This window comes from Hyla sarda, chromosome 6 (assembly GCF_029499605.1).
Source record: "Hyla sarda isolate aHylSar1 chromosome 6, aHylSar1.hap1, whole genome shotgun sequence".
NCBI lineage: Eukaryota > Metazoa > Chordata > Amphibia > Anura > Hylidae > Hyla > Hyla sarda.
The window spans coordinates 57,622,992-57,649,855 of record NC_079194.1 but is presented as its reverse complement, the minus strand read 5'-3'; the positions used below and the strand labels follow the sequence as shown (position 1 = coordinate 57,649,855).

The 26,864-nt window shown below is 42.5% G+C and overlaps 1 protein-coding gene across 1 annotated transcript in view; it reads left to right on the top strand.

Annotated features, from left to right (window-relative positions):
• Nucleotides 1–8,484: 8,484 nt before the first annotated feature.
• LOC130277449 (cytochrome P450 2D17-like) overlaps nucleotides 8,485–26,864 on the top strand; it is a 34,093-nt gene continuing 15,713 nt past the window's right edge. Inside the window, exons 1-5 of the mRNA XM_056528121.1 lie at nucleotides 8,485–8,679; nucleotides 9,756–9,927; nucleotides 18,470–18,622; nucleotides 20,293–20,450; nucleotides 23,007–23,180. Coding sequence (XP_056384096.1) covers nucleotides 8,485–8,679; nucleotides 9,756–9,927; nucleotides 18,470–18,622; nucleotides 20,293–20,450; nucleotides 23,007–23,180 — 852 coding nt within the window. The remainder of the gene's footprint in view (nucleotides 8,680–9,755; nucleotides 9,928–18,469; nucleotides 18,623–20,292; nucleotides 20,451–23,006; nucleotides 23,181–26,864) is intronic.

The following is a 26,864-nucleotide window of genomic DNA, read 5'->3' as shown; positions in this document are numbered from 1 at the left end:
GGTGCCAGGCGTGCATGAATAACCGTTATCTGCGGGTTTATTGAGTGGAAACGTGTCCCGTGGCAGTGTCCAGGACGATCCCGGAGCTAATCCCCAAGGAGGAATCCTTACAATATACATAAATATATATTAGAACATGGACATCTCAAAAATATAACAATAAAGCCGCAATGTTGGTGTTGGCTGTCACGTCCCCTCTCCATATCTAAAGGAAAGAAAAAAATTATTTTAGTCATCAGAACTTTTAACAGAACAATTTAATTGTGGTTTTAAACTCAACATTCAGCCCTTGTGGGTAATGTACCCAAGAAATAAATCCATTTGAGTTCACATTTCTTCATTAAAATATGATCTTCTCTTTCAGATTGCGGTATATGATCAATAATCATAAATGATAAACTTTTCTCTCTGTGATTAGCCTCTGCAAAATTCTTAGAGACCGGCATATCGAGCCATTTCCTATAGATAGTATATCGGTGTTGATTAAGTCTTGTTTTGAGGTCTAAGCTTGTCTCACCGACATATAGCATTTTGCATGGGCACCGCAATACATATATGACATGATCTTAGTTGCAGTTCAGATAGTAATTGTTATACTCTCTTTGGTGCGTGGATTTTTTCATATACTGTATCATGAATGGCACATGCTATTTGTGGTTTTATGAGGTATCACATTTGAATTAAACATTGAGATTATAAATTTTGGCAGTGTGAGGCTGCTGAAAGTAACACGAATCTTGTTGCACTGAAAATGGAATAAAGCACTTTTTCACTTAAAGGAGAACGGTTAACCGTTCTCTCACACTAAACCCAATACAACGGGTTATAGTGCAGGTGAACAGTAGACCGATGTGGGGTCTCTGACTAACATACACACCTGCAGTCTGGCGCCCGGTCCCTCTGAAGATCCTCTTCTGTCTTTGGTGGATTGCATGCTGGAGGCGGGCCCAGTGGCTGGATTAGAACATTCATGGGCGCTGGTCACGTGAGTGCTCAGTAGGTGCAAGCGCTCACAAGACCAGCAACCATGAATATTCAAATCCAGCCGGCAGGCCCGCCTCCACCGCGCAATTCAGAGAAGACGGAAGAGGATCTTCAGAGGGACTGGGCGCTGGACAGAAGGTACGTATGTGAGTCAGGGACCTGTTCACCAACACTATAACCTGGTGTATTGGGTTTAGTGTGAGTGAACAGGTGACCGTTTTCCTTTAATGAACTTGTGTGCTGCTGATTTCTTGGCATCTGCTATCTAATTTGAGCCCTTTAATCATGTGTCTGCGAGCATCACTGCTTTTCCAGATAAGACTTGTGTAGCTGTGCTGTTCTTCTGGTGGATATGTGGATAGGTAGCTACTGTATGTAGGTAAGTATATAGCCAGTGTATACCAAAAAAACATGAGCCATATTCTCAAGCAAATAAAATCACCTCTTTATTATATAAACAATTTAAAAACATGTATATGTGCTCTCACTGTATTTAGTTTGTACAATCAGCACGATAGCTCAGATCAGTGTAATCCAGTTTCACACCATAGGTATATAAGTTACAATAAAGTATATATATATATATATATATCACAGGAACAATTACAAGACCATATATATTGTGAAAAATCCAGTATTATGTTCGTAGAGAAAATCACTAGGTTAGTAATAAATATACACCAGTCTCTTCATATTAAACAGTATATCCACAATGGGACTAAGACAGCATTGGTGCCTTTAATGTTAACATTACCAAATTCCTCCACACAAGTATATTGCACAATGCTCATAGTAAACCACTCACTCACGCATGATATAATGGTGCTAATCCTGTATATAGCCAGGTAGCTAGGTTGGTAACTGTAGTTAGCCAGGTAGCTAAGAAGGTAGGTAGGTAACTAGCAAGGTAGGTAACTAGCTCAGTAAGTATGTAGCCAGGTAGGTAGCAAGCTAGGTAAGTAGGTAAGTAGCCAGGTTGGTAAGTAGGTAGCTATGTAGGTATGTAGCAATGTAAGTAGGTAGCAATGTAAGTAGTCTGTTAGCTAGGTAGGAAGCCATGTATGTAGGCATGCAGCCAAGTAGGTAGCCAAGAAGCTATCCAGGTATGTTGGTAGCTAGGTAGGCATATAGCCATGTAGGTAGGTTGGTAGCCAGGTAGATAGGTAGGTAGCTTTATTGGTAGCCAGGTATGTGTGTAAGTAGGTAGGTAGCAATTAAGTAGCCATAGTTAGCTTGTAGCTATGTAAATAAGTAGGTAACCAGGCAGCAAGCCAGGTAGGTAGTCAACCAAAAATGCCAAAATAAAACAGGAGAAATAAAAATATACTCACCTCATGTTTCACACAGCACTGGTTCGCTGTGTCTTTCCCTATCCACAGTGTAGGCGATGATGAAAGACATCATCGCACCTGCACTGTATTGGGGTAGAGGTCATGGGTCTCCTCTCAGTGTAGCCCCCGGGTCCTGTGACACTGAGAGTTACTCATCTGCGCCTGCACTATGGATGGGGAAAGACGCAGCTAGCTTGTGATGAAGAGGAGATGTGTGGGTCACGAGGTATGTTTTTTTTCCCTCCTCTTTCAATCATATGTGCGCATACAGCTAAAAGTGGTGCTTGCTTGCCTGGGGAAATGAAACAAGTGTTCCCATTCCCTATTTGAGAGCAAGTGCATGCCTGTGCAGGATGGGCCCCCACTCTGGGCCCTCCAGCAGTGACAGACCTATGTTTTGGTGACCAGGGTGTGTGTCCAAGCGGGTGCCAGAACTACAACAGCGTAGGTATGCCACATGCTAACATCACATGTCTTTCTCATTTTCTGTTATGTTGAAAACTAGAGATGAGCAAACTTTTCAAAAATTTGATTCGGCCGATTCGGAAAAATTTGTTTCGATCCGAATTTATTTGCGGCAAATCTAGATTAAAAACGGCTATTTCTGGCCTACAGAGAGCCTCAATCGGGGTATAGAATACTTTGCTGTGTTCTATCACGCATATGGAGTGTGCTGGGGTAGTGAAATAATACTGTTATTCGGAATAACATGCAGATTACCGGCATTGCTTTTAGAATCACTGCCGCAGAGCGGCACAATGACAGAGCCTGGTGGTGGCATCAGTGTGTGGAGACCATATAGTAGCTGAATGACACAGCATGGAGGTTTTGGCAGCATGAGGAGAAAATATAGTGGCTGAATGACACAGCAGGGAGGTGTTGGCAGCTTGAGGAGACCATATAGTGGCTTAATGACACAGCGTGGAGGTGGTGGCCGCATGAGGAGACCATATAGTGGCTGAATGACACAGCTTGGATGAGGCTGAAGCATGAGACCATATAGTGGCTGAATGACACAGCATGGAGGTGTTGGCAGCATGAGGAGACCATATAGTGGCTGATTGACACAGCTTGGATAAGGCTGAAGCATGAGGACACCATAAAGTGGCTGAATAACACAGCGTGGAGGTGTTGGCAGAATCAGGAGACCATATAGTGGCTGAATGACACAGCTTGGATGAGGCTGAAGAATGAGGAGACCACATAGTGGCTGAATGACACAGTGTGGAGGTATTGGCAGCATGAGGAGACCATATAGTGGCTGAATGACACAGCTTGGATGAGGCTGAAGAATGAGGAGACCACATAGTGGCTGAATGACACAGTGTGGAGGTGTTGGCAGCAGCATGAGTAGACACTAGGCCTTCACAATCCCTAAGCTTAAAAAATCAATTCAGAAATTTAAAATGAAGATTTTGAATAGCTGCTGCTAACTACGATAACAAAATTGACTGAATGACACAGCCTGGAGTTGGCTGAAGCATGAGTACAAACCAGGGCTTCACAATCCCCAAGAAAAAAACCAAGAATTTTAGAAATTTAAAATGAAGATTTTAGATAGCTGGTGCTACCTACCATAAAAAATTTTCAGTCCCAGACCCAGGCCCAGCAGCAGTATCAGTAAACCATATATTGCCTGAATGACACAGCCTGAAGTTGGCTGAAGCACGAGGAGACCATTGAAATGTATGATTTTTTTATTTAAATTTCAGATTTAGAAATTTAAATCAATGATTTTGAAATTGAACTTTTAACTCCCAAGTTTTAGTGTCCCGTACCCCCGCGTTTGGGTATAAAGGGCCAAATTCAACAAGCCCCCACAGGGCTTATGTGGCCGTGAGATGTAGGCGCAATGTCTCTATTGCCTTGACCAGCCATTGTTTCTAATACTTTTCGCCAAGGCAAACCATGTGAAGAACAGCGTGACACCGCCGTTTCCTGCACACATGGTACACTGAAGGGCCACTGAGACCTGTCTGGGCAGTGGAGGCTGAAGACACAATGGAGGATGAGGAGGCGTAGTCGCACACTGTTACAGGACTAACGGGCTGACAGAGTGGAGCAGGAAGCAGCATGAGTACACAAGAGGGGTTCACAATCCCTAAAATTAAAAGGTGAATGCTGAAATCTCTATTGAAAATGCATGTTAGGTAGTGCTACCATCCAAAAATTTAAGGCCCAAGCCCAGAAGCATCAGTAAGACAAATAATTCCTGAAAGACGCAGTCAGGAAAAGGCATCAGCAGTACACAAGAGAATTTCATAACCCCTAAGATTGAAAGATCAATGTTGAAATCTCAATTAAGCTAGTGCAAAACATCCAAAAATTTAAGGCCCAAGCCCAGAAGCATCAATAAGCCAAGTAGTTCCTGAAACACACAGTCCGGAGCAGGCATCAGCAGTACACCTGAGGGTTTCATAACCGCTTACATTGAAAGATCAATGTTGAAATATCTATTTAGCATGTATTTAGCTCATTCTAAACATCCAAAAATTGAAGGCCCAAGCACAGAACCATCAGTAAGCCAAGTAATTCCTGAAAGACACCAGAGCAGTCAGGAGCAGGCATCAGAAGTACACCAGAGGGTTTCATAACCCCTTACATTGAAAGATCAATCTTGAAATCTCAATTAAGCATTTATGTTAGCTATTGCTATCAGAACATATTTGGAGTTAATATCCCAGTCCCAGTACCAACGGAAGCGATATATTGGCTGAATTACACAGCCTGGAGGTGGGGAAAGCATAAGGAGCCCATGTAGTGTCTGAATGGTACAGCATGAAGGTGGCTGAAGGTGGCTGAAGCATTGAAATACAAGAATTTTAAAATAAAGATTTTGAATTTGAAATTGAGGATTTTGAAATGGAACTTTTAACTCCCAAGTTTTAGTGGCCTGGGCCCCGGCGTGTGGGTACAAAGGACCTCATCTAACAAGGAGTCCCATCTCACATGTCAGCACAATGACAGAGCCTGGAGGTGGCATCAGTAGGAGGAGACCATATAGGGTCTGAATGGCACAGCCTGGAGTTGGCTGAAGGATGAGGAGACCCCAGTGCTTCACAAAAATTGTCAGAATACCACTTGACATTCAAAATAATAAAATGATAATTACGTTCTCTGAAGAAAAGGATCCTTCATTAGATCACAATATGAGTATTGTGTGTTCCAGTGACATTAGCTCATCGGAGGAACAGGAAAACATGATACAACTTAATTCTGCAACTGAAGAACCACAACAAAGAATGAATGACTTAAAGCCTACTGGAACTGAGGAACTTCAAAATGGTAAATCTACCCCCTGGGATAGTCAGTCAATTCCAACAGCCAGTGGTCAGTATCCACAGTTCCCTGTTTCTGCTAGTCCTTGGCAATATTCCTTTTATTACTGGTCTGGTATCAACATGGCAATAATGCTGGGAGAGTAACTCAAGGATAGCCACATGTTTCCTACAATACACAGTCAATATATGGAGACCATATAGTGTCTGAATGGCACAGCCTGGAGGTGGCTGAAGCATGAGGATACCACATAGTGGCTGAATGGCACAGCCTGGAGGTGGCATCAGGAGTCCTAAAAGTGACCGTAATGCAAGGAATTTCTGAAACTGGGGACCAGCACCTTAATTATGTTTTGAAGTATCTATGGCAGCACAAACAGAGAGCCTGGAGGTGGTAGCATCAGCATGAGGAGACCATAGAGCAGCACAATTAGAGAGCCTGGAGGTGGCAGCATCAGCATGAGGAGACAATATGGCAACACAATGACAGTGCCTGGAGGTAGTAGCATCAGCATGAGGAGACCATATGGCGGTACAACGACAGAGCCTGGAGGCGGTAGCATCAACATTAGGAGACCATTTGGTGGCACAATAACAGAGCCTTGAGGTGGTAGCATTAGCATGAGGAGACCATGGAGCAGCACAATGACAAAACCTGGAGGTGGTAGCAATAGCATGAGGAGACCACAGAGCAGCACAATGACAGAGCCTGGAGGTGGCAGCAGCAGCATGAGGGCCATGCCAACTGAAGGTGGAGTGTGAGGAACATACTGACTGTTGACTGGGATGTTGAATGTCACTTTAGATGAAGTGGATGACCGAGTGAGCTGATCAATCCCGGCTGCTGGGTTGCTGGTCGCGACACGACTGCTAGCTGACACTGGGAGCTCAGACCTCTCGCTACGACTCCGGCTGGCACACACCCCTACTCTGCTGCGACCCCTAGCTGCGCCTGATGAATTTAGGCCTCTGCCACTCCTCTGTGCACGTCCTGGCAATACTCTTCCTGACATACTTATTGCGGATATGAGGGGAGTACAATACGATTCACTACACTTAAAAAAGTACAAAATAGTACACTACTTATATGTAGGTATGCGGTATGCACTTAGGAGGGCAGAAAAATGCGCTACAATGAGCCTAAAAACTCTGTAAGTTTTGTAAAACACCAGCCAGTGAGTACTATTGCTTGGACTTTCACAGTATGTAGGCCCCTGACAGATTAACAGGTACAAAATGGTACACTACTTAAATGTACATATGCGGGCACTGATGAGGGCAGAAAAATACGCTTTATAAACTCTGTATTTTTGTAAAACACCAGCCGGTGAGTATTAGTGCTTGGACTTTCACAGTATGTAGGTCCTTGACAGATTAAAAGGTACAATATAGTACACTACTTAGTTGTAGGTATGTGGTATGCACCTATGAGGGCAAAAACATGCGTTACATTACACTTGGAAAATGTAATTTAATTAAACAACAGCCAGTGATAAGTTTTCCATGGCCTTTCACTGTATGTAGGCTTGTTACAGATTAACAGGTACAAAGAAGTGCACTACTTAGATGTAGGTATGTGGTTTGCACGGATGAGGGCAGAAAAATGCGCTACATTACACTTGGAAAAACGTAAAACACCAGCCGGTGATTACTTTTGCCTGGACTTTCCCAGTATCTAGACTTGTTACAGATTTAAAGATACAAAATAGTAGACTGCTTTGATGTAGGTATGTGGTATGCACGTATGAGGGCAGACAAATGCAGAGTCCGCTGAAAAAACGTATTTTTGCACAGCAGCAGGACACAACAGTGCAGCATTACAAAAAAAAAACAGGGATTAAACCCTAAATTGCACTCTGTCACAGAGTGTTAAGAATGGTGTGAACTGGTTTTTATACCGTCTACAGACTAGTATAAGCAGCAGATGATTTCTTGTGGAAAAAAATAAACAGAATTGCGCTGAAAAATCATTCCTGCCTCCTGTGATAAGGTTCATGAAGTTCAGGCAGCTTCTTGATATATATGAGCCAACGAAAAGCTATCTGCCCCTTTCTGATAAAATGCTGAATAAAGTGACTGGGAACTAAATGGCTGGCGTCAAAATCCTTCTCAGTGACAACAAGCAAAGCACTGCACTTCTCTCTGTCCACAACGCTGATGTGACTAGCAGTTGGCAGTGGAACGCTGCGGTATAATCAATTCAGCGTGTCTGTGTAACACACAGAGACGTGCAGTCTGTCCTATCTCTGCAGTGTATATGGCATGAAATGAGCAGACGCAAGATGGCTGCTGATTATAAAGGGCTGTGACATCACAGGGGTCAATGAATGCTGATAGGCTGCATCCCGCATGTAATTCCGGGTTATCACGCCTACCTCGCTTCCCGCCACGCATTTCTGCCTTCCCAGCATCCCCTGCCCCATTTAGTGGCATGTGGATTCACCCTTTTAAGTGTCCTGGAGCCTGGAATGCTGTAAAATGGAGTTAATGAAGCGATTTGCGTAATAGAATCGCGGCGATATTCGCATTAGTTGCAAATCGAATAAATCCTGAAATTCATAACGAATCCAGGTTCGTCAACTTTGATTCGCTCATCTCTATTGAAAACATATTGTTAGATACAATGCATGTATCCGTATGCGGTTTGTCAGTGCTTACAGGTTTGTTGCTGCTGGCAGAGAGCATACATTTCTGTGTGCTGCCCTTTAAGTGAAATAATGCCCCTTAGCATTAACTAACAGAGGTGTCCTGTTGTTTTACACAACATATAGTTGAAGCTGGTTTATTCTGTTATCCTTTGCTTGTATACAGAGACATCTAGCATACATAGTGTACAGCTTTCTGTTTGAGTTAGTACCAGTAGGATGCAGTAGACAAAGCACAAAGAGGAAATGGTTGAGTTCCTTTCCCTCATGCTTTCCAATGTATTTTTACTCCTCATTTCTTTCATTATTTGCCTTTTCCTATTGGACTTTGTGAAGAGCAGGAAGAATGGATCGCAGTTTCCACCGGGTCCTAAAGGCGTTCCATTTCTTGGTAACATTCTGCAGGTCAACTTCAGAAACCCAACAAAATCATTGCACCAGGTATGTGTATAGCACATGTTACTTCTTACCAGACATATGTAACCCTGCATACTAAACTTCTGTGCATAGAATATACATATTTTTTTACATTTCTGGTTTTCATGACTTGCACCACTTTTTCAATGAGCTTTATACACTTTTTAGACACATTTGCACTATGCTTGGAAAGTAACACGGCTTACCAGAAAATGACTACCGATAAATGGCATGCCCTCACAGAATGGGTGCATGGCTATAATGAGCAAAAATATTTCCAACTAATAGATTGTGCAAAATTAGACTAGACAGTTTAGAGAATGCACAAGTCAAAGTTAAAATTGGGCACATTCTTAGACTTTTTAGTCTAAGTTTACGCTGTCTAAGAATTTGACAGTTTTTAAATGTGTTCCCATTTATCGCTAGCATATTGCCTCTCTGTATGTGCCACAGGCAGAAGCCTAAATGTGCATGAGTGAGATGGCTGAGAGCATGCAAAAGCGAAGAGCACCACTTATTCCAGCCTGAAGGCCGAGCACCAACATGGTGAGTGAAAGCATTGGGCCTACTGTCCCTGGTGCAGTGTACAAAGGCTCTGAGCTCTTTAACAAAAATATAATTGGGTTTGAAGTGAACACAGAGTTAACCCTTAATGTCTCCCTAGTCACCACCGCATACTGTATGCTTTACCTCTCGAGTGCAGATTACCGACCTAGCAAATCTGTTGGGTCACCTGGAACTAAGTGGCAATGAGTGTGGTGCTCTCTGCTGCTCAGTGTACAAGAGCAGGGATTCCTGTCTTTGACAGGTGTCTGCCCTTTTATGAACCTGGACTTAGTTGGGCTCTTACTGTGCTGTGGAAACCCCCCTGAGCTTTTAAGATTCATTTGCATAATAACAAAGGCTTATATTTTGGCATTAGAATGGAGGAGGGAAATAATAATAAAAGATAAAGATATGAATCCTGATGACTAGCCATGTGCTAATTTACACTGACAGGTCTGTTTTAAATGACCAATTTGGAATTTTTATATCCTTCATGGATTTATTTTGTTGAAAACCGTTTTTTCCCTTTTAAATACATGTTCATCTGTTTTCAGTTGAGAAAAGAGTTTGGGGATGTATATAGTTTGCAGTACTTCTGGAATAAAACCGTGGTGCTGAATGGATTTGAATTGATAAAGGAAGCTCTGATCAACAGGTCGGAGGACATCGCAGATCGACCTCGATTTCCTATCTATGAAAAAATAGGATATGTTGGAGACACCAAAGGTAATGTCAGAATAATTTCATAGAAAGTTTATTCAGTTGTTGCAAACAAGACCAAAGAATTGGAGGAAATCCCTAAATCTGTTGAAGAAAACAAAAAAAGGAACAAGAAATTTCAATGAAGAGATGAGTGAGGAGCAAAGTTCCGAAACTGTTACTTTCCACTAGTTAATTTGACCAGATAAGGTCTGGCCTTCATACAGTCATGCTATTGCAATTTCAAAAGATGATCACAATTTTAAAATGTCCCCTTTTAAAATCTTGTGTTTTTTCTTGGAGAGCATTCCATTTTAGCAGATGAAGGGGATACTGCATTGATCGTATTGTTTGAATACGATCAATTATACAAAGGCAGCAGGGCCAGCCCAAGACATTGTGCTGCCTGGGTACAGGGGTGAAATGCTCCCCCCCCCCCCAAAAAAAAAAAAAAACTACTCCATTGCGTATCAGGAGGACATCATCAAAAAACCTCAATTCTGGGGCTTTGTATTTTATTATTTTTACGGCATTTACCGTACGGGATTAATAATGTTATATTTTAATAGTTTGAACAATTACGCATGCAGCGATACCTAATATGTTTATTTTTTAAAATGTTTTCATGTTTTTTTTGTATGGAAAATTGGAAGGGGGGGGGGAGTTATTTGGACTTTTTATATGAAAGGGGTTAATGTATTTTTTTTTTAAACTTTATTAAACTTTTTTTTTAAGACTTTATTTGTCCCTTAGGGAACTTTCAGGAGGTATCATTAGATTCCTCATACAGATCAATGCAGTTCTGTTGAACTCCATTGATCTGTGTGCTCTGTGCTCCATTGACAAAGCCTGGTCCAGCTAGGCTCTATCAATGACAGAGCCACGGACTCCAGGGAACAAGTGGTAAGCCCACTGGCTACCTCTACAGTGGATCGCCCTCCACATGTTTATCATTGTGCCTTCATTTGTAGAGTGAGTTGCAAACTTTTATATATATTGGGCCTCATTTACTAAGAGTTTCCGATTTTTACTAATGGGAAAAGTTGTTTCAGACATGCAGGATTCCTTTCTATTCACTATTGGGAAAAGTCGGGAACATTTTCTGACCAGCTTTTTCTAGGTCGATATTTCCAGCCATTTACCCAAAGGATTTTCTGTGAATTCCATAGTAAATCGGTCGGGTTGTGAAACCACTCCCCTTTTTGGTGACCACACCCCCTTTTGTGACAGACCACGCCCCTTTCCGGGTTTGTCTGGTTTTTCAGGCGCACACTGGCGCACACTGGCGCAGACATGTCTCAGACATGTCTCAGACAAAATAACCAGACAAAAACTGGTCAGTTTCAGCTTAGTAAATGAGGCCCATTGTGTACTGTCTTGAAATATAAGCAACAGCTACAGACTTCGTATAAGCTGGAGAAAGTATATTGGACTGCCAACATATGGCACCGTATTCATTAATATGCATAGTGGTTTTCCTGCATAATGTGTATGCCACTCTGTATGGCTATGTGTCCACTCTTCTGCTATCCTCCATCTTGATATGTGAAGTACATGATGCTCTCTGTATGTCTCAAGTAAACTTTTAATTATCCCACACAGGGCCGACTTTGCATATAGGCAAAATAGGTAGCCGCCTAGAGCACACTTTTGTTAGGGGCGCTGCTCTACCGGCAGCAATAAAGTTAGCCATCATCTAAAGCACCTGCCCATCCAACAAAACACAGCCAAAACCCCTGATTGATTACATGAGGAGGAGGATTGTTCCAATGTGTCACCCCAGTAGTAAGGTGATTACATGAGAAGAAGGTTTGTTACAGTGTGCAACACAAGTATAAGGGAATTTTTACAGTGTGTCACCCCAATAGTAAGAAGATTAAATGCGTAGGGGGTTGTTACAGGGTGTCACCCGAGTAGTAAGAAGATTACATGAGTAGGGGGTTTGTTACAGTGTGTCACCCCAGTAGTAAGGTGTTTACATGAAGAAGAACCTGTATGGGGAGAAAAAAAGAGAGACCAGAGAGGGCGCCTCGTGTGATACCGTTGGGTGGTTGAGGGAAAAGGAAGGGAAGTAGGTGCGGGGCTTGCAGGCCCCTTAGGTAGTAACTGCTCACCTTAGAGCAAGTATTAAACTTGCATATCAACCCAATGCACGGGTTACAAAATAGCCGGAGCCGCTGCTGAGCCTGAGGTTACAGGTGAGGTAAAAACCGTCTCCTGGAGAGAGTAGGTGATCATAAAAGAGCAAAAAAGACCTCGCAAATGGCGCTGCTGGTTCCGTGGAGATGTAGGAATAAACCAAAATCCAAGTTGGAAAATTGTAAAAGCTTGTGGATTTTATTGCAAATGAATAAAACCAATAAAAGCAATAGCAATAAAAGAGTGATACAGGTTAAGATTACGCGTTTCGGGGGAGCCACCCCCTTCTTCAGATCAGTATGCAGACTATACAAACAGAGATTCTATAAATACTGGAAAAAAGGGCGCCAGGTACATTAGGGGGCGGAGTTATGCAAATTACATACATGTGAAACAATAGGAAAAATTAGGAAAAACCACAGAAACCGAATGTAATCAAATAATGTACATCTTATATAGGTAACAGTGGGGACCAAATGTTATTAAGACAGGGAATTCAGTGTGTGGCTCAAAGATGAGGCTGCCGATGTCTGGCAGTATCAGGCCACACATCCGGACCTCAGATGAAAACATCCGGGGTCCAGATGTGAGTCAGAACAGCTCTGACAGCGGCCGTGATGTGTAATGCGAGGGCGCGCGTCAGGGGGGAGTTGCCACGGACGGGTTGCTAAGGTGCGTGCGTCACGTGGCTAGTGCGGCCAATCAGGAAGCAGTGATCCCGGAGAGCTGTCAGTGGTATGCTGACAGCTCCGTGCGCTGCATCTAACAGTGTGTAGCTCTGTGTAAGCTGGCGAGAACTGCAGGGGGATGGAAGAGGATATCCAGAAATGATTAAATTGATTTAAATAAGAATGAAGTGTGTTATTTAGGGGAGAGTGATGCATGATACAGGGGGATGGGGGGATACGGAGCATGAGAGGACTAAAAAAGAAAATAGGAGAATGTGATGACAAATATTGGGAAGATGGGCTAGTAGTCATACCTGGGTACTGTGGACATGGGGTGGAGGTACATAGCATGTACATAATGGGTGACAGCTACTGGAGTGGGGGTCCTAGTTCAGGTAGCTTAATATATATATATATATATATATATATATATATATATATATATATATATACATATATACATACATATACATTGGGGGGGGGGGCACGAGATCCAGCCGAGGAGATGTAGAGTGGGTAAGGAATTATATGTGTATATACATGAGCATACGGGTAGTAATGCACATGCGTCACGAAAGACATGTGTCGGCATATGTTTGGCAGCCATATAGCAGGACAGCTGTACTTAATAGTTGTATAATAACACATATGAGTGACAATGCACATGCATCGCAAGAGATGCATGTTAGCATATGCATATCTGTGGAGCTGGACCAATGTACTACTGTGCATGTATGTGAGTGAAACCATACACATTCGAGTAGCAGTGTACATGTGAGAGTGTGTTCATGTGCATAAGGGTGATAATGCACATTTACCACAACATGCATGTGAATATGTAGAATAGAATGAAATGAATGGTATATTGGGGTTTGTGTAGAATTTTTGGTGGATGGGGTGATTAAAGTAAAATTAGTGGTAAATACAGGCGGATCAGGGTTGATTAATCTGATGGATGCGTTCGAGGGTTAAAGGTTACATTCAATCATTTCATTGAGACCCCCTGGTGAGATGGTGCCCAGGGTATGAATCCAAAAGTTCTCACGTCTTCTGAGGGTGTTGTATCGTTGGTTGACATCCTTATTGATGTGTTCTATGGGGGTAGCCTCAATATTGCTGAAATCACCCTGGTGGTGCTCAGTGAGGTGACGCGAAACACTGTGGAGTAGGAAGCCGCGTGTGGTGTTGCTGCGGTGCTTATTCAGGCGTTCCCTAAAGCACCTTATGGTCCTACCCACGTATTGCTGTTTGCAGGAGCACTGTAAGAGGTAAATGACATACCGGGAGCCACAGTTGAGGAATGATTTGATGTTAAAGGTTTCTTTGGTAACGGAGGAGGAAAATGATTGGCAGTTGTGTGCAATGTGTGAACAGCACTTGCATCGTGGAAGACCACACTTGAAGCTTCCTGTTAACGTGGGAAAAATGGAAGGGTTATTGCGCAGTATCGTGGTTTTGAGTTTACTGGGAGCGATGATATTCCGTAGTGTCCGGGCTCTACGGAAGGTAAGCGGAGGTTTGGATGGAAGATTGCTTCTTAGGTAGGGATCCTGCAGTAGGACTGGCCAGTGTTTGGTGAGGATTTTCCTGATAGCATAATGTTCTTGGCTGTATGTGGTGATAAAGTTGGAAGTACGTTCCGTGGTAGTATTTATTGGTTCAGGTTTGGGGAGTAAGCAGGAATTTTGACTGAGGGAGAGAGCCCTATTATAGGAGGACTGCACCAACGATCTGGGATAGCCCTTTGCCTTGAACCGGGCCTTTAGAATGTTACTTTGTGATATAAAGTCACTGTCTTTTGTGCAGTTCCTTCTGATCCTCTTAAACTGTCCATATGGTACATTAGTGAGCCATTTCTTAAAATGGCCACTATCAAAGCCAAGATAGCTGTTGCTATCTACTGGTTTGAAGAAGGTCTTGGTGTAAAGTGAATGACCATCGTGGGAAACCAGTACATCCAGGAATTCTGCATTATTGCTGTAAACGGATTGGGTGAAGTGGAGTGACCAGTCATTGGAATTTAGATGAGTGATGAAGTTGTTTAGACTAGATCTGTCTCCTTTCCAGATAATAAAAATATCGTCTATGTAGCGCCTATAAAAGATGCAATTAGAGAAAAGATGATGAGGGTACACAAAGATTTCCTCGAAGAGTCCCACGAACAGATTCGCGAAACTGGTCAGCTATACATACAGCACACCGGGACCGCTATGGGGTCCAAAGTAGCACCCAGTTTCGCGAATCTGTTCGTGGGACTCTTCGAGGAAATCTTTGTGTACCCTCATCATCTTTTCTCTAATTGCATCTTTTATAGGCGCTACATAGACGATATTTTTATTATCTGGAAAGGAGACAGATCTAGTCTAAACAACTTCATCACTCATCTAAATTCCAATGACTGGTCACTCCACTTCACCCAATCCGTTTACAGCAATAATGCAGAATTCCTGGATGTACTGGTTTCCCACGATGGTCATTCACTTTACACCAAGACCTTCTTCAAACCAGTAGATAGCAACAGCTATCTTGGCTTTGATAGTGGCCATTTTAAGAAATGGCTCACTAATGTACCATATGGACAGTTTAAGAGGATCAGAAGGAACTGCACAAAAGACAGTGACTTTATATCACAAAGTAACATTCTAAAGGCCCGGTTCAAGGCAAAGGGCTATCCCAGATCGTTGGTGCAGTCCTCCTATAATAGGGCTCTCTCCCTCAGTCAAAATTCCTGCTTACTCCCCAAACCTGAACCAATAAATACTACCACGGAACGTACTTCCAACTTTATCACCACATACAGCCAAGAACATTATGCTATCAGGAAAATCCTCACCAAACACTGGCCAGTCCTACTGCAGGATCCCTACCTAAGAAGCAATCTTCCATCCAAACCTCCGCTTACCTTCCGTAGAGCCCGGACACTACGGAATATCATCGCTCCCAGTAAACTCAAAACCACGATACTGCGCAATAACCCTTCCATTTTTCCCACGTTAACAGGAAGCTTCAAGTGTGGTCTTCCACGATGCAAGTGCTGTTCACACATTGCACACAACTGCCAATCATTTTCCTCCTCCGTTACCAAAGAAACCTTTAACATCAAATCATTCCTCAACTGTGGCTCCCGGTATGTCATTTACCTCTTACAGTGCTCCTGCAAACAGCAATACGTGGGTAGGACCATAAGGTGCTTTAGGGAACGCCTGAATAAGCACCGCAGCAACACCACACGCGGCTTCCTACTCCACAGTGTTTCGCGTCACCTCACTGAGCACCACCAGGGTGATTTCAGCAATATTGAGGCTACCCCCATAGAACACATCAATAAGGATGTCAACCAACGATACAACACCCTCAGAAGACGTGAGAACTTTTGGATTCATACCCTGGGCACCATCTCACCAGGGGGTCTCAATGAAATGATTGAATGTAACCTTTAACCCTCGAACGCATCCATCAGATTAATCAACCCTGATCCGCCTGTATTTACCACTAATTTTACTTTAATCACCCCATCCACCAAAAATTCTACACAAACCCCAATATACCATTCATTTCATTCTATTCTACATATTCACATGCATGTTGTGGTAAATGTGCATTATCACCCTTATGCACATGAACACACTCTCACATGTACACTGCTACTCGAATGTGTATGGTTTCACTCACATACATGCACAGTAGTACATTGGTCCAGCTCCACAGATATGCATATGCTAACATGCATCTCTTGCGATGCATGTGCATTGTCACTCATATGTGTTATTATACAACTATTAAGTACAGCTGTCCTGCTATATGGCTGCCAAACATATGCCGACACATGTCTTTCGTGACGCATGTGCATTACTACCCGTATGCACATGTATATACACATATAATTCCTTACCCACTCTACATCTCCTCGGCTGGATCTCGTGCCCCCCCCCCCCAATGTATATGTATGTATATATGTATATATATATATATATATATATATATATATATATATTTAAGCTACCTGAACTAGGACCCCCACTCCAGTAGCTGTCACCCATTATGTACATGCTATGTACCTCCACCCCATGTCCACAGTACCCAGGTATGACTACTAGCCCATCTTCCCAATATTTGTCATCACATTCTCCTATTTTCTTTTTTAGTCCTCTCATGCTCCGTATCCCCCCATCCCCCTGTATCATGCATCACTCTCCCCTAAATAACACACTTCATTCTTATTTAAATCAATTTAATCATTTCTGGATATCCTCTTCCATCCCCCTGCAGTTCTCGCCAGCTTACACAGAGCTACACACTGTTAGATGCAGCGCACGGAGCTGTCAGCATACCACTGACAGCTCTCCGGGATCACTGCTTCCTGATTGGCCGCACTAGCCACGTGACGCACGCACCTTAGCAACCCGTCCGTGGCAACTCCCCCCTGACGCGCGCCCTCGCATTACACATCACGGCCGCTGTCAGAGCTGTTCTGACTCACATCTGGACCCCGGATGTTTTCATCTGAGGTCCGGATGTGTGGCCTGATACTGCCAGACATCGGCAGCCTCATCTTTGAGCCACACACTGAATTCCCTGTCTTAATAACATTTGGTCCCCACTGTTACCTATATAAGATGTACATTATTTGATTACATTCGGTTTCTGTGGTTTTTCCTAATTTTTCCTATTGTTTCACATGTATGTAATTTGCATAACTCCGCCCCCTAATGTACCTGGCGCCCTTTTTTCCAGTATTTATAGAATCTCTGTTTGTATAGTCTGCATACTGATCTGAAGAAGGGGGTGGCTCCCCCGAAACGCGTAATCTTAACCTGTATCACTCTTTTATTGCTATTGCTTTTATTGGTTTTATTCATTTGCAATAAAATCCACAAGCTTTTACAATTTTCCAACTTGGATTTTGGTTTATTCCTACATCTCCACGGAACCAGCAGCGCCATTTGCGAGGTCTTTTTTGCTCTTTTATGATCACCTACATGAAGAAGAGGTTGTTACGGTGTGTCAACGCAGTAGTAAGGTGGAGCTTGTCAAAGGGCGGAGTAGTGGGCAGCGTCAAGGGGTGGCAGAATGAGCTTGCAAAAATCCTTGCACCAGGCTTGCTCTGACAATATCTAAATGCTAAAGCTCCTGCAACTATTTATAATGTATTTTACTATGTTTTTTCCATTTTTTGGCTGATTGTTAGGCCTATTACACAGGGCAATGTCCTCCTGTTTGACTAACCTTAGTTCCATTGGTCTTTTTGGAACTAATTAATATTGTTGTAACTTATGGAATATATGAGAACATGGAATGTTTTCTTCAAACACATTTACATAGTGCCTACTGTACATGATTCAAATAAACTAAACTTGCACAATTCAGTTCCTGCAAGAGGTCCCTATAAACTCCCAAGTATTTGAATCAAAAATTTAAGTACCCAAGGTCTACCACAATGGTACAGTGGGGAGATGCTTAAGACCTGGTTGACCTTGGGTACTTTAATTTATGTACATGACTCAAAGAATCCTTTTCCTAGCCTTGGTATTTGGTAGGTGTTGAGAAAATCTGTGCTGATATTATCCCACCAGAATAAACTTGATATTAATCTCTAAACCACTTTCACATTGTAAAAAAACAAATTGGGTGACACTGGAGAAGGTCCTTTTTATGATTAAAAATACAAGAAATTAGGACTAAGGGAAAATAAATAATCATTAGAAATGAGCTCTTCCTGTTGGGCACTAATACTTTATGAACATTTTGTTTGATCTTGTTAGGCATAATAATTGCCCAATATGGAAGCTCATGGAAAGAGCATAGAAGGTTTACAATGTCAACACTTAGAAACTTTGGGATGGGCAAGAAATCTCTTGAGGAAAGGGTGGCAGAAGAAGCGCAGTGTCTGTGTTCTGCATTCAAAGCCCAGAAAGGTGAGTGCTAGTTGTTTGTCTTGAGTGTATTATGATTTAATAAACCATCTTGAAGCTGACCTGTTGCATAGATAAATATTAACATAGATTCCTGTCTACCATTCCACCTGCTTTGGAGACAGTTCTGCTGCTGGTGACTTTTTCCACACCTGGTGAACATCTTCTTGCATCCAGTACAGTATCTATAAGGTTGGGTTCAAACTAGGTTTTGAACCGCTGTATACCACGGTTTTAGGTCCGGTCAGAAAACCAGATACAAGATAAAAATAAGCTGACCAGAGTCCCTATCTGACTCCGGTGGCTCATTCAAATGAATGAGATACAGGCTGGGTGACCGTATCTTCAAATGTAGTGTGAACCCACCCTAACTCAGGTCTATCCAATGAACCATCACTGGTATTCATCTTCGAAAAAAAGCCTTACAAAAAACACTACAATGTATGTTATAGATGTGGCCCAACAAAATTTACCAGCTTAGGCTGGCAAAGAGGCTGCAGAAGAGGGGAACACGTGATGAAACATGTCATTATCATTAAAGTGTATCTATCTTTAGCAAAAACATTTGATATAATGTAGATAATACAATTATATGTATATTTGTAATATTTATTGGTTAAAAAATATGTATATTTTTGGGTTAAAAAATTCTGTCCCTGCAGCAATTGTCTGTGCACCTCTATGAGGAGTCTAAATACAGAAAATATAGGGTGGGGCAAGAAGGGATCTGTGCAGACTCCTGGCTTGTCAATCATCCTGCTGTGTGAGCAAGGAGCATATCAAAAACCCTTGGTGTACAGAGCCTTGCTTGTCCTTGGTGTACAGAGCCCTGCTTGTCCTCAGTGTACAGAGCCCTGCTTCTCCTCAGTGTACAGAGCACTGCTTGTCCTCAGTGTTGAGAGCCCTGCTTGTCCTCAGTATACAAAGCCCTGCTTGTCCTCAGTGTACAGAGCCCTGCTTGTCCTAGTGCACAGAGCCCTGCTTGTCCTCAGTGTACAGAGCCCTGCTTGTCCTCAGTGCACAGAGCCCTGCTTGTCCTCAGGGTACAGAGCCCTGCTTGTCCTCAGTGCACAGAGCCCTGCTTGTCCTCAGTGTACAGAGCCCTGCTTGTAGCCTCAGTGCACAGAGCCCTGCTTGTCCTCAGTGTACAGAGCCCTGCTTGTCCTCAGTGTACAGAGCCCTGCTTGTCCTCAGTGCACAGAGCCTGCTTGTCCTCAGTGTACAGAGCCCTGCTTGTCCTCAGTGTACAGAGCCCTGCTTGTAGCCTCAGCTGCTAGAGTCTAGCAAAATTTGGCCCCTTCACTGATTAGTCACTCCTCTGTGAGCTGGTCAACTCCTCTACCCCATTAGGCTGTACTGTGATTCCCACCTCTTCCCATAATCTAGCTGCTGAGAGGAATGTCCAGTGGACTCCAAAGCCTAATTTGCATATCTTTGTAAGTGCTGGAGGCAGAGAGATCATTTAACTAATGGAAGGGATGGACAGATTTAAGGTCAAAAGCCCTATACAATCTTGCCTTTACTTTATACCATAGAAACCTTCTGGCATGTCTGCTTTAAAGGGGTACTCCGCCCTTAGACATCTTACTGTTTAGACTGCCGGGTGCCGTACATATAAATAAGTCTGTATTTATATATTTATATATGTACAGTTATGTTATTTGTGTCTGCAGATCAATTTAATCCACATTACCTTATAAACAATGCTGTTGCCAATGTAATTTTATCCATTGCATTTGGGGATCGGTGTAATTATGATGATGCAGAATTCCAACGACTTTTATATCTCTCAAGTGAGGGCTTGAAAGGCAAATCTGGACTCCTGAGCCAGGTACATGAAAGACTTTATAGCAATATGGCACTAATGTGTACTTAAGCCAATATAATCATAAGCAGGAGGATGTTATTAGATTGAATCATGGTAGGAATCAGTATTACATTTACCCCTGATACCTTCTCCCCAACAAACCCTTTCCTGCAGTTGCATTGGTGAACACTGTAGTATACCTTAAAGAGTACTTGTCACCAAACAAAACTTATAATATATTGTTCCTCATGTAATTTTAAGACACTTTGTTTATCACTTGCTGTTTAAATTATCAATCTTTATATGATTTTAATGGGATTGAAAAAAATGGCCAGTAGGTGGCTCTGTTCTGTTCCCTGCCACAAGTCGAACAGTTAGTTTGGTCTCCTCCTTGCCTGGAAGGAGACTAAACTCAGGAAGTGCGTGTGGAACATGACGAGGCACAGCTCTCACTTCAGTGGTCCGCAGCTCATGGAGTGAGCAGGATAAAACCGGACACAGTGATTGTTATAATTCAAACAAGCAAAAAAAAAAAGGCAGGGGGAGAACTTTTATTAAGGACAGAAATGATATGAGTAGTTGTAGTATGGATCTGCAACTTATCAAACAGTTGCAGTAGCCAGAAGACATCAGGCAACAGTGGACTGGTGGGGGTTGTAGCCAGCATACAGCAGGCAGCATTGGACTGGCGGGAGTTGTTTCCAGCATACAGCAGGGGTGGGGGTAGTACTATCAATTCAGTGGCACCAGGCACAGTTAAAATTTCTTGCTGATCCATGCTTGATACAGTGAGGCTTCTTATTTTATACCACTATCACTGACCGTTAGACACACACGTGTCAATTAGCTAATTGATCAAAAATTTACAAAATCTCATAAAACAACCATTTATTAAATTCCTTAAAAAATCCCACATAGATCAAGTATAGAGAAAGATGTTTTGAAAAATTATAATAAAGAATGTATACACATATAGGTTCTCCTATGATGAACACCTGTATATCCTGGCGCGTTTCCCTGTGCATCTTATGACATACAGCGGTTCATCAGGGGATCACAAAATTCAATAAGCAAATAAATACATATAGATATAGAAATGCACATAAATAAGGGGGAATAATGTGACAGAATGGTAGAAAAATTTATGCACATAAAAATGACATAAGCACATAAATTCAAAGTATGCCGGTAGCGATACAGACTCTGAGTGGCACAAATAGACATATAGCACTAAGCCTTCACTGGATTATGTAGAAACAGACGATAGGCTGAACAAATTGCTTGTAGAGTCTTACACATTATTAGTCCTCCAGACAATAGTATACCAAAAAATGCTGCCAAAAAACAGTGATTCACTGATAGATGAATCCCCTCAAAGAAATCAACTGAATAGGATCCCACTGTACACTAGAGGTTGCCTGATACAAACAATTTCCCCAGTAAACAGAAAGACAGGTCCAGAGCAGCACTAATGTAAATAATGTAGACTAGTGCAGACACTCCCAGTATTCACAGATTAAATAGGTTCAGATAATTCAGACAAAACTGCCACCTAGATAAAGTATAGCTTTAGGTATCAGATATACACACTAAAGCCACCATATGCTGTCATTAATGAGATACCAATCCCCAAAACGGCATTTCTTAGGAAAAATAAACCTGTTCTGCGGCTGACGATCCACATTTTTTGGTATACTATTGTCTGGAGGACTAATAATGTGTAAGACGCTACACATTATCCAGTGAAGGCTTAGAGCTATATGTCTATTTGTGCCACTCTGGGTCTGTATCGCTACCTGCATACTTTGAATTTATGTTCTTATGTCATTTTTATGTGCATGAATTTTTCTACCATTCTGTCACATTATTCCCCCTTCTTCATGTGCATTTCTACATCTATATGTATTTATTTGCTTATTGTATTTTGTGATCCCCTGATGAACCGCTGTATGTCATAAGATACATGGGGAAACGCGTCAGGATATACAGGTGTTCATCATAGTAGAACCTTTATGTGTATGCGTTCTTTATTATATTTTTTCAAAACATCTTTCTCTATACTTGATCTATGTGGGATTTTTTAAGGAATTTCATAAATGGTTGTTTTAGCTCAATGAGATTTTGTAAATTTTTTCTTTTGTTATACCCAGCTAGAAATTCTCTATATTTGGTAACAACCCAGAAAATACCAGTAATGTGACATTACAAGCCCAGTGAACTTTCACAGCTAGAAATATATATTTAAATATATAAATATATTTGGTTAAACCCAGAAATGACAGGTGAAACACAGATAAGCCCGCTGCACAATGCTTTACACAAATTGCTTTGTATTGTAGTGTGATAGCTTTCTATTGCATCGTTCTGCAGACATACTGCTGGGATATGTAGTGCAGCAACTAGAAACAGTAATGCAGGTCACTAAGGTCTGCCCACTGCACAAGGCTTTGCTCAAATGGCTTGTTTTCCTAGTTGTCATAAACACACTAAGCAGTAATAGGGGATTGATCAGCTTTGTCTCTATTTATAAATGTATGTATAAGAATTCATTATACTTTAACATTCCTTGTTACTTTATAGATCCTAAATGAAATTCCTTTTCTAATGAACATCCCGTGGCTTATTGATCCTGTGATGCAGGCCGATTATGAAGTGATTACATTTTTTAAGGAAAAAGTTTCAGAGCATCAGAAAACTTGGAATCCTAACTACACCCGTGATTTTACTGATGCTTATCTGGTGGAGATGGAAAAAGTAAGAACCCTTTTATGTTCTTATAAAATATGGCTGAAGCACTTGACTTTTGTTTCCATTAGTAGATTTTTTTTAAATGCATTTAGAGAGTTTTCAGGCCCTTTCACATTTAGCTATGTAGTGGACTTGTTTTCCCTTCATCATTCTATGGTCAATACCCCAAATTCTTTCTGAACCTCTCATGCTCTGTCAGGTTGGATAGGAACTGTTGGTCATTTTCAGGTCTCTCCAGAGATGTTTTACCTGGTTCAGGACTCTTGCTGGGCCATCCTAGGACATTGACAGAGTTATTATTGTCTCAGCCCCTAGACATCTTATCCCCTATCAGCAGGGAATGCTGGGTGCAGCAGGGAGATCGTGGGGGACCCCAAAAGTGGGACCCCACGATCTCCCTGCTGCACCCGGCATACGTTTAGAGCATTGGGTGCAGCGCCAGAGGCTCGTGACCTCATGGCCTTTCCCCGCTCTTGATGTCACGACCATGCCCCCTCATGGCCACGCCTCCTCAATGCAAGTATATGGGACGTGGCATGAAGGCCATCACACCCCTCCTATAGACTTGCATTGAGAAAGCAGGGCCATGACGTCACAAGCGGGGCGTGATCGTGTTGTCATGAGCCTCCATCCCGCATCGCCAGTCATCCCGCATGGAGCGAAGTTCGCTCCGTGCATCAGATGTCTGGGATGCCGCAGCCGAGATCGCAGGGGTCCCCAGTGGTTGGACCCCCCACGATCAGACATCATATCCCCTATCCTTTGGGTAGGGGATAAGATGTCTAGGGGCTGAGTACCCCTTTAAGATCATTGGCTTATTGGAAGGTGAATCATCAGCCCAGACTCAGGTCCAGAGCGCTCTGGATCAAGTTTTCATTATAAATATCTCTGCACTTTACTACATTCAGCTTTTCCTCAACCCTGGCCAGTCTCCCTGTCCAGCCACTGAAAAACACCCCCACAGCATGATGCTTCCCCCACCATGCTTCACTGTAGGGATAGTATAAGGCAGGTGATGGGCAGAGCCTGTTTTTTTCCAGACCTAGCGACTAGAATTAAGACCAAAGTTAAATCTTGGTTTCATTAGAGAACCTTTTTTCTCACAGGCTGAGAGTCCTTTAAAGGGGTACTCCGTTGCCCTAGCATTTGCAACATTTTGATCTGAATGCTTGGAGGGGCGGCGGTGGGTCGTGATGTCATGGCCATGCCCCCTCGTGATGTCATGCCCTGCCCTCCCATAGACTTGCTTTAAGGGGGAGTGGCATGAAGTCATGAGGGGGCATGGCTGTGAGGTCACGATCCCCGCTGCCGGCACCCAACATTCTAAATGAACGCCGGGTGAGATCATGGGAGTCCCAGCTGCGGACCCCCCGTGATCAGACTCGTGGAGTGCGGCAGTGATGGTTTACACAGGATCTTTGAAGCTCAGCCAGAGTGACCATTGACCTGTCTTACCAAGGCCATTTTCCCCAAATAGTTTTGCCGGCTCTAGTAAGATTCCTGGTTGTTCCAAACTTCCTCCATTAGGAATTGTGTAGGTCACTGTGCTCTTGGGGAACTTTCAGTGTTCCGAATTTTCTGCTATGAATATATGAATACTTATGCCAATGCAAAATTTTACTTTTTCCTTTTCAACAAATTACCAAACATTTCTAACATTCTGTTCTCACTTTGTAATTATGGGGCACTGAGTGCAGAATGATAGGGGTAAAAGAATGAGTGCGAAATGATGGGGAAGAAACCGATTAGACAGCAACATAACATAATGTTAAAAAAATGAAACGGTCTGAAGACTTTCAGAATGCATTATGCCTATATTTTGGACATCTTAGGTGGGGCATGCATATGCTTCTTTTTATTGTCTTTTATGAACAGAAACCATGATGCAGTGCCAGCATATCCGAAAACACCAATGTAACCCAAGAGACCCCATTAACTTTTAATGGGGTCTATCGAGTTCCATTGTGCAGTCCATCATTTTGACAGGAAGCTGCACTATTTTTCCCATCAGATCTCAAGGAACCACCAACAGAGGCTCCAAACAAAGTCTCTGACAGCAGTGCGAGCATAAGATGTATGATCGCAGGGGTCCCTCCCCTGGGGACCCCCACGATCTCGGTGCAGCCCCGACATGAATGTCTTGATGTCTTGTGTCTGTGTGTCTTGATGTCACTAGGGGGCGTGGCCATGACGTGATGTCCCGTTTCCGAGACAGCGCCCGGCTTAGAATGACGGGGGCTGCATTGAGATCACGGGGTCCCCAGCGGCAGGACCCCTGTGATCATACATCTTATCCCCTATCCTTTGGATAGGGGATAAGATATATAAAGCTGGAATACGCCTTTAATATTACTGATTGTTTTCTTGAGAGAACTAGGTTGGAACATCTTAACACTGGGGCACTCAGCTTAAAAAGGTTGAGAAACATTGTTCTGTACTATACAATGGGAGAGATTTATCAAAGGAAAAGTGGAGCAGTTACCTTCAGCAACCAATCACCTCCATGTCTTACTTTTCAAAGGCCCTTTTAACCCCTTATTTTCACTTTTGGCCATATAAGAGCTTGTTTATTGTTGGACGAATTGTAATTTTTAACAACATTTTACCATAAAATGTAATGCAAAACCAAGTTATTTTTTGTGAAAAAAAAAAAATGCTTTTCAACAACCGTTGACGTTTTAATTTTTTTGATGTTCATTTTGCGGTAATGCCAACATGTTAAAGGTAATTTGTCATCAGTTTCACCTGCACTAACCTGTTGGTACAGACAGGTAGTGCAGGTGACACTGATGACAACCATACTTTTCTGGTCACGTTCCCTTCTCTGGTTCCCCTGCAAGCTTCCGCCGTATCTTCCTTTCTGGGCCGACTTGGAGCATGGTCAGAGCTTCATGACATCACTGAGCTCCGCCCATGTTACGAGTCAGCCGTGGAAGGGAAGAACCGGCGGAAGGCTGTGGGAGACCCACAGCATGGAACGGGACCAGGTAAATATAGTTGTCATCCTTGTCACCTGCAATACCTGTCTGTACTGACAGGTTAGTCCAGTTTAAACTGATGGCAAATTTCCTTTAACTTAATTCTGCAAGTCATTGCAATTTAAGCGCTACCCATTTAATTTTTTTTACATCATACTACTTAAAACTTTAAAAAAGGCTTTGCACCATCGTGTTCTTACCTCTATAATTTTTATTTTATTTTGGCAACTATGGAGATTTATGAGGGCTTGTTTTTGGTATGGTGATTTATGGTTTTTATTGGTAGCATTTTAGCGTAGATACAATCAATCATATGACTTCTGGAAAAATCTTCTGACTGACAGTGAAGTGGTATTTACCTGTGTAACAAAACTAAACTACCCTGAACCCACTGGATTGTTCAAGAATAGTAAAATGCTGGAATGAGCAAAAGGCAATACGACATTAAAGTACAAGTAAATAACGACATATATTGCATACATTAATAATGTAAGATCACATCTTGCCTTTTAGTCATACCGGTTGAGTAACGAGTGCAAAGTTTTAAAATCCAAAACACCTCACGGTCTAATACCTTCGGCCTATGGTCTCCCCCTCTCAAGGGGGCACAATGTTTGCTAACCATAGATATGTGGCAGGAGTTAAAATGTGGGATATCTGAAAGGTGTTCTCATATCCTCACTTTCAGAACATTAGTAATTTATCCTACATA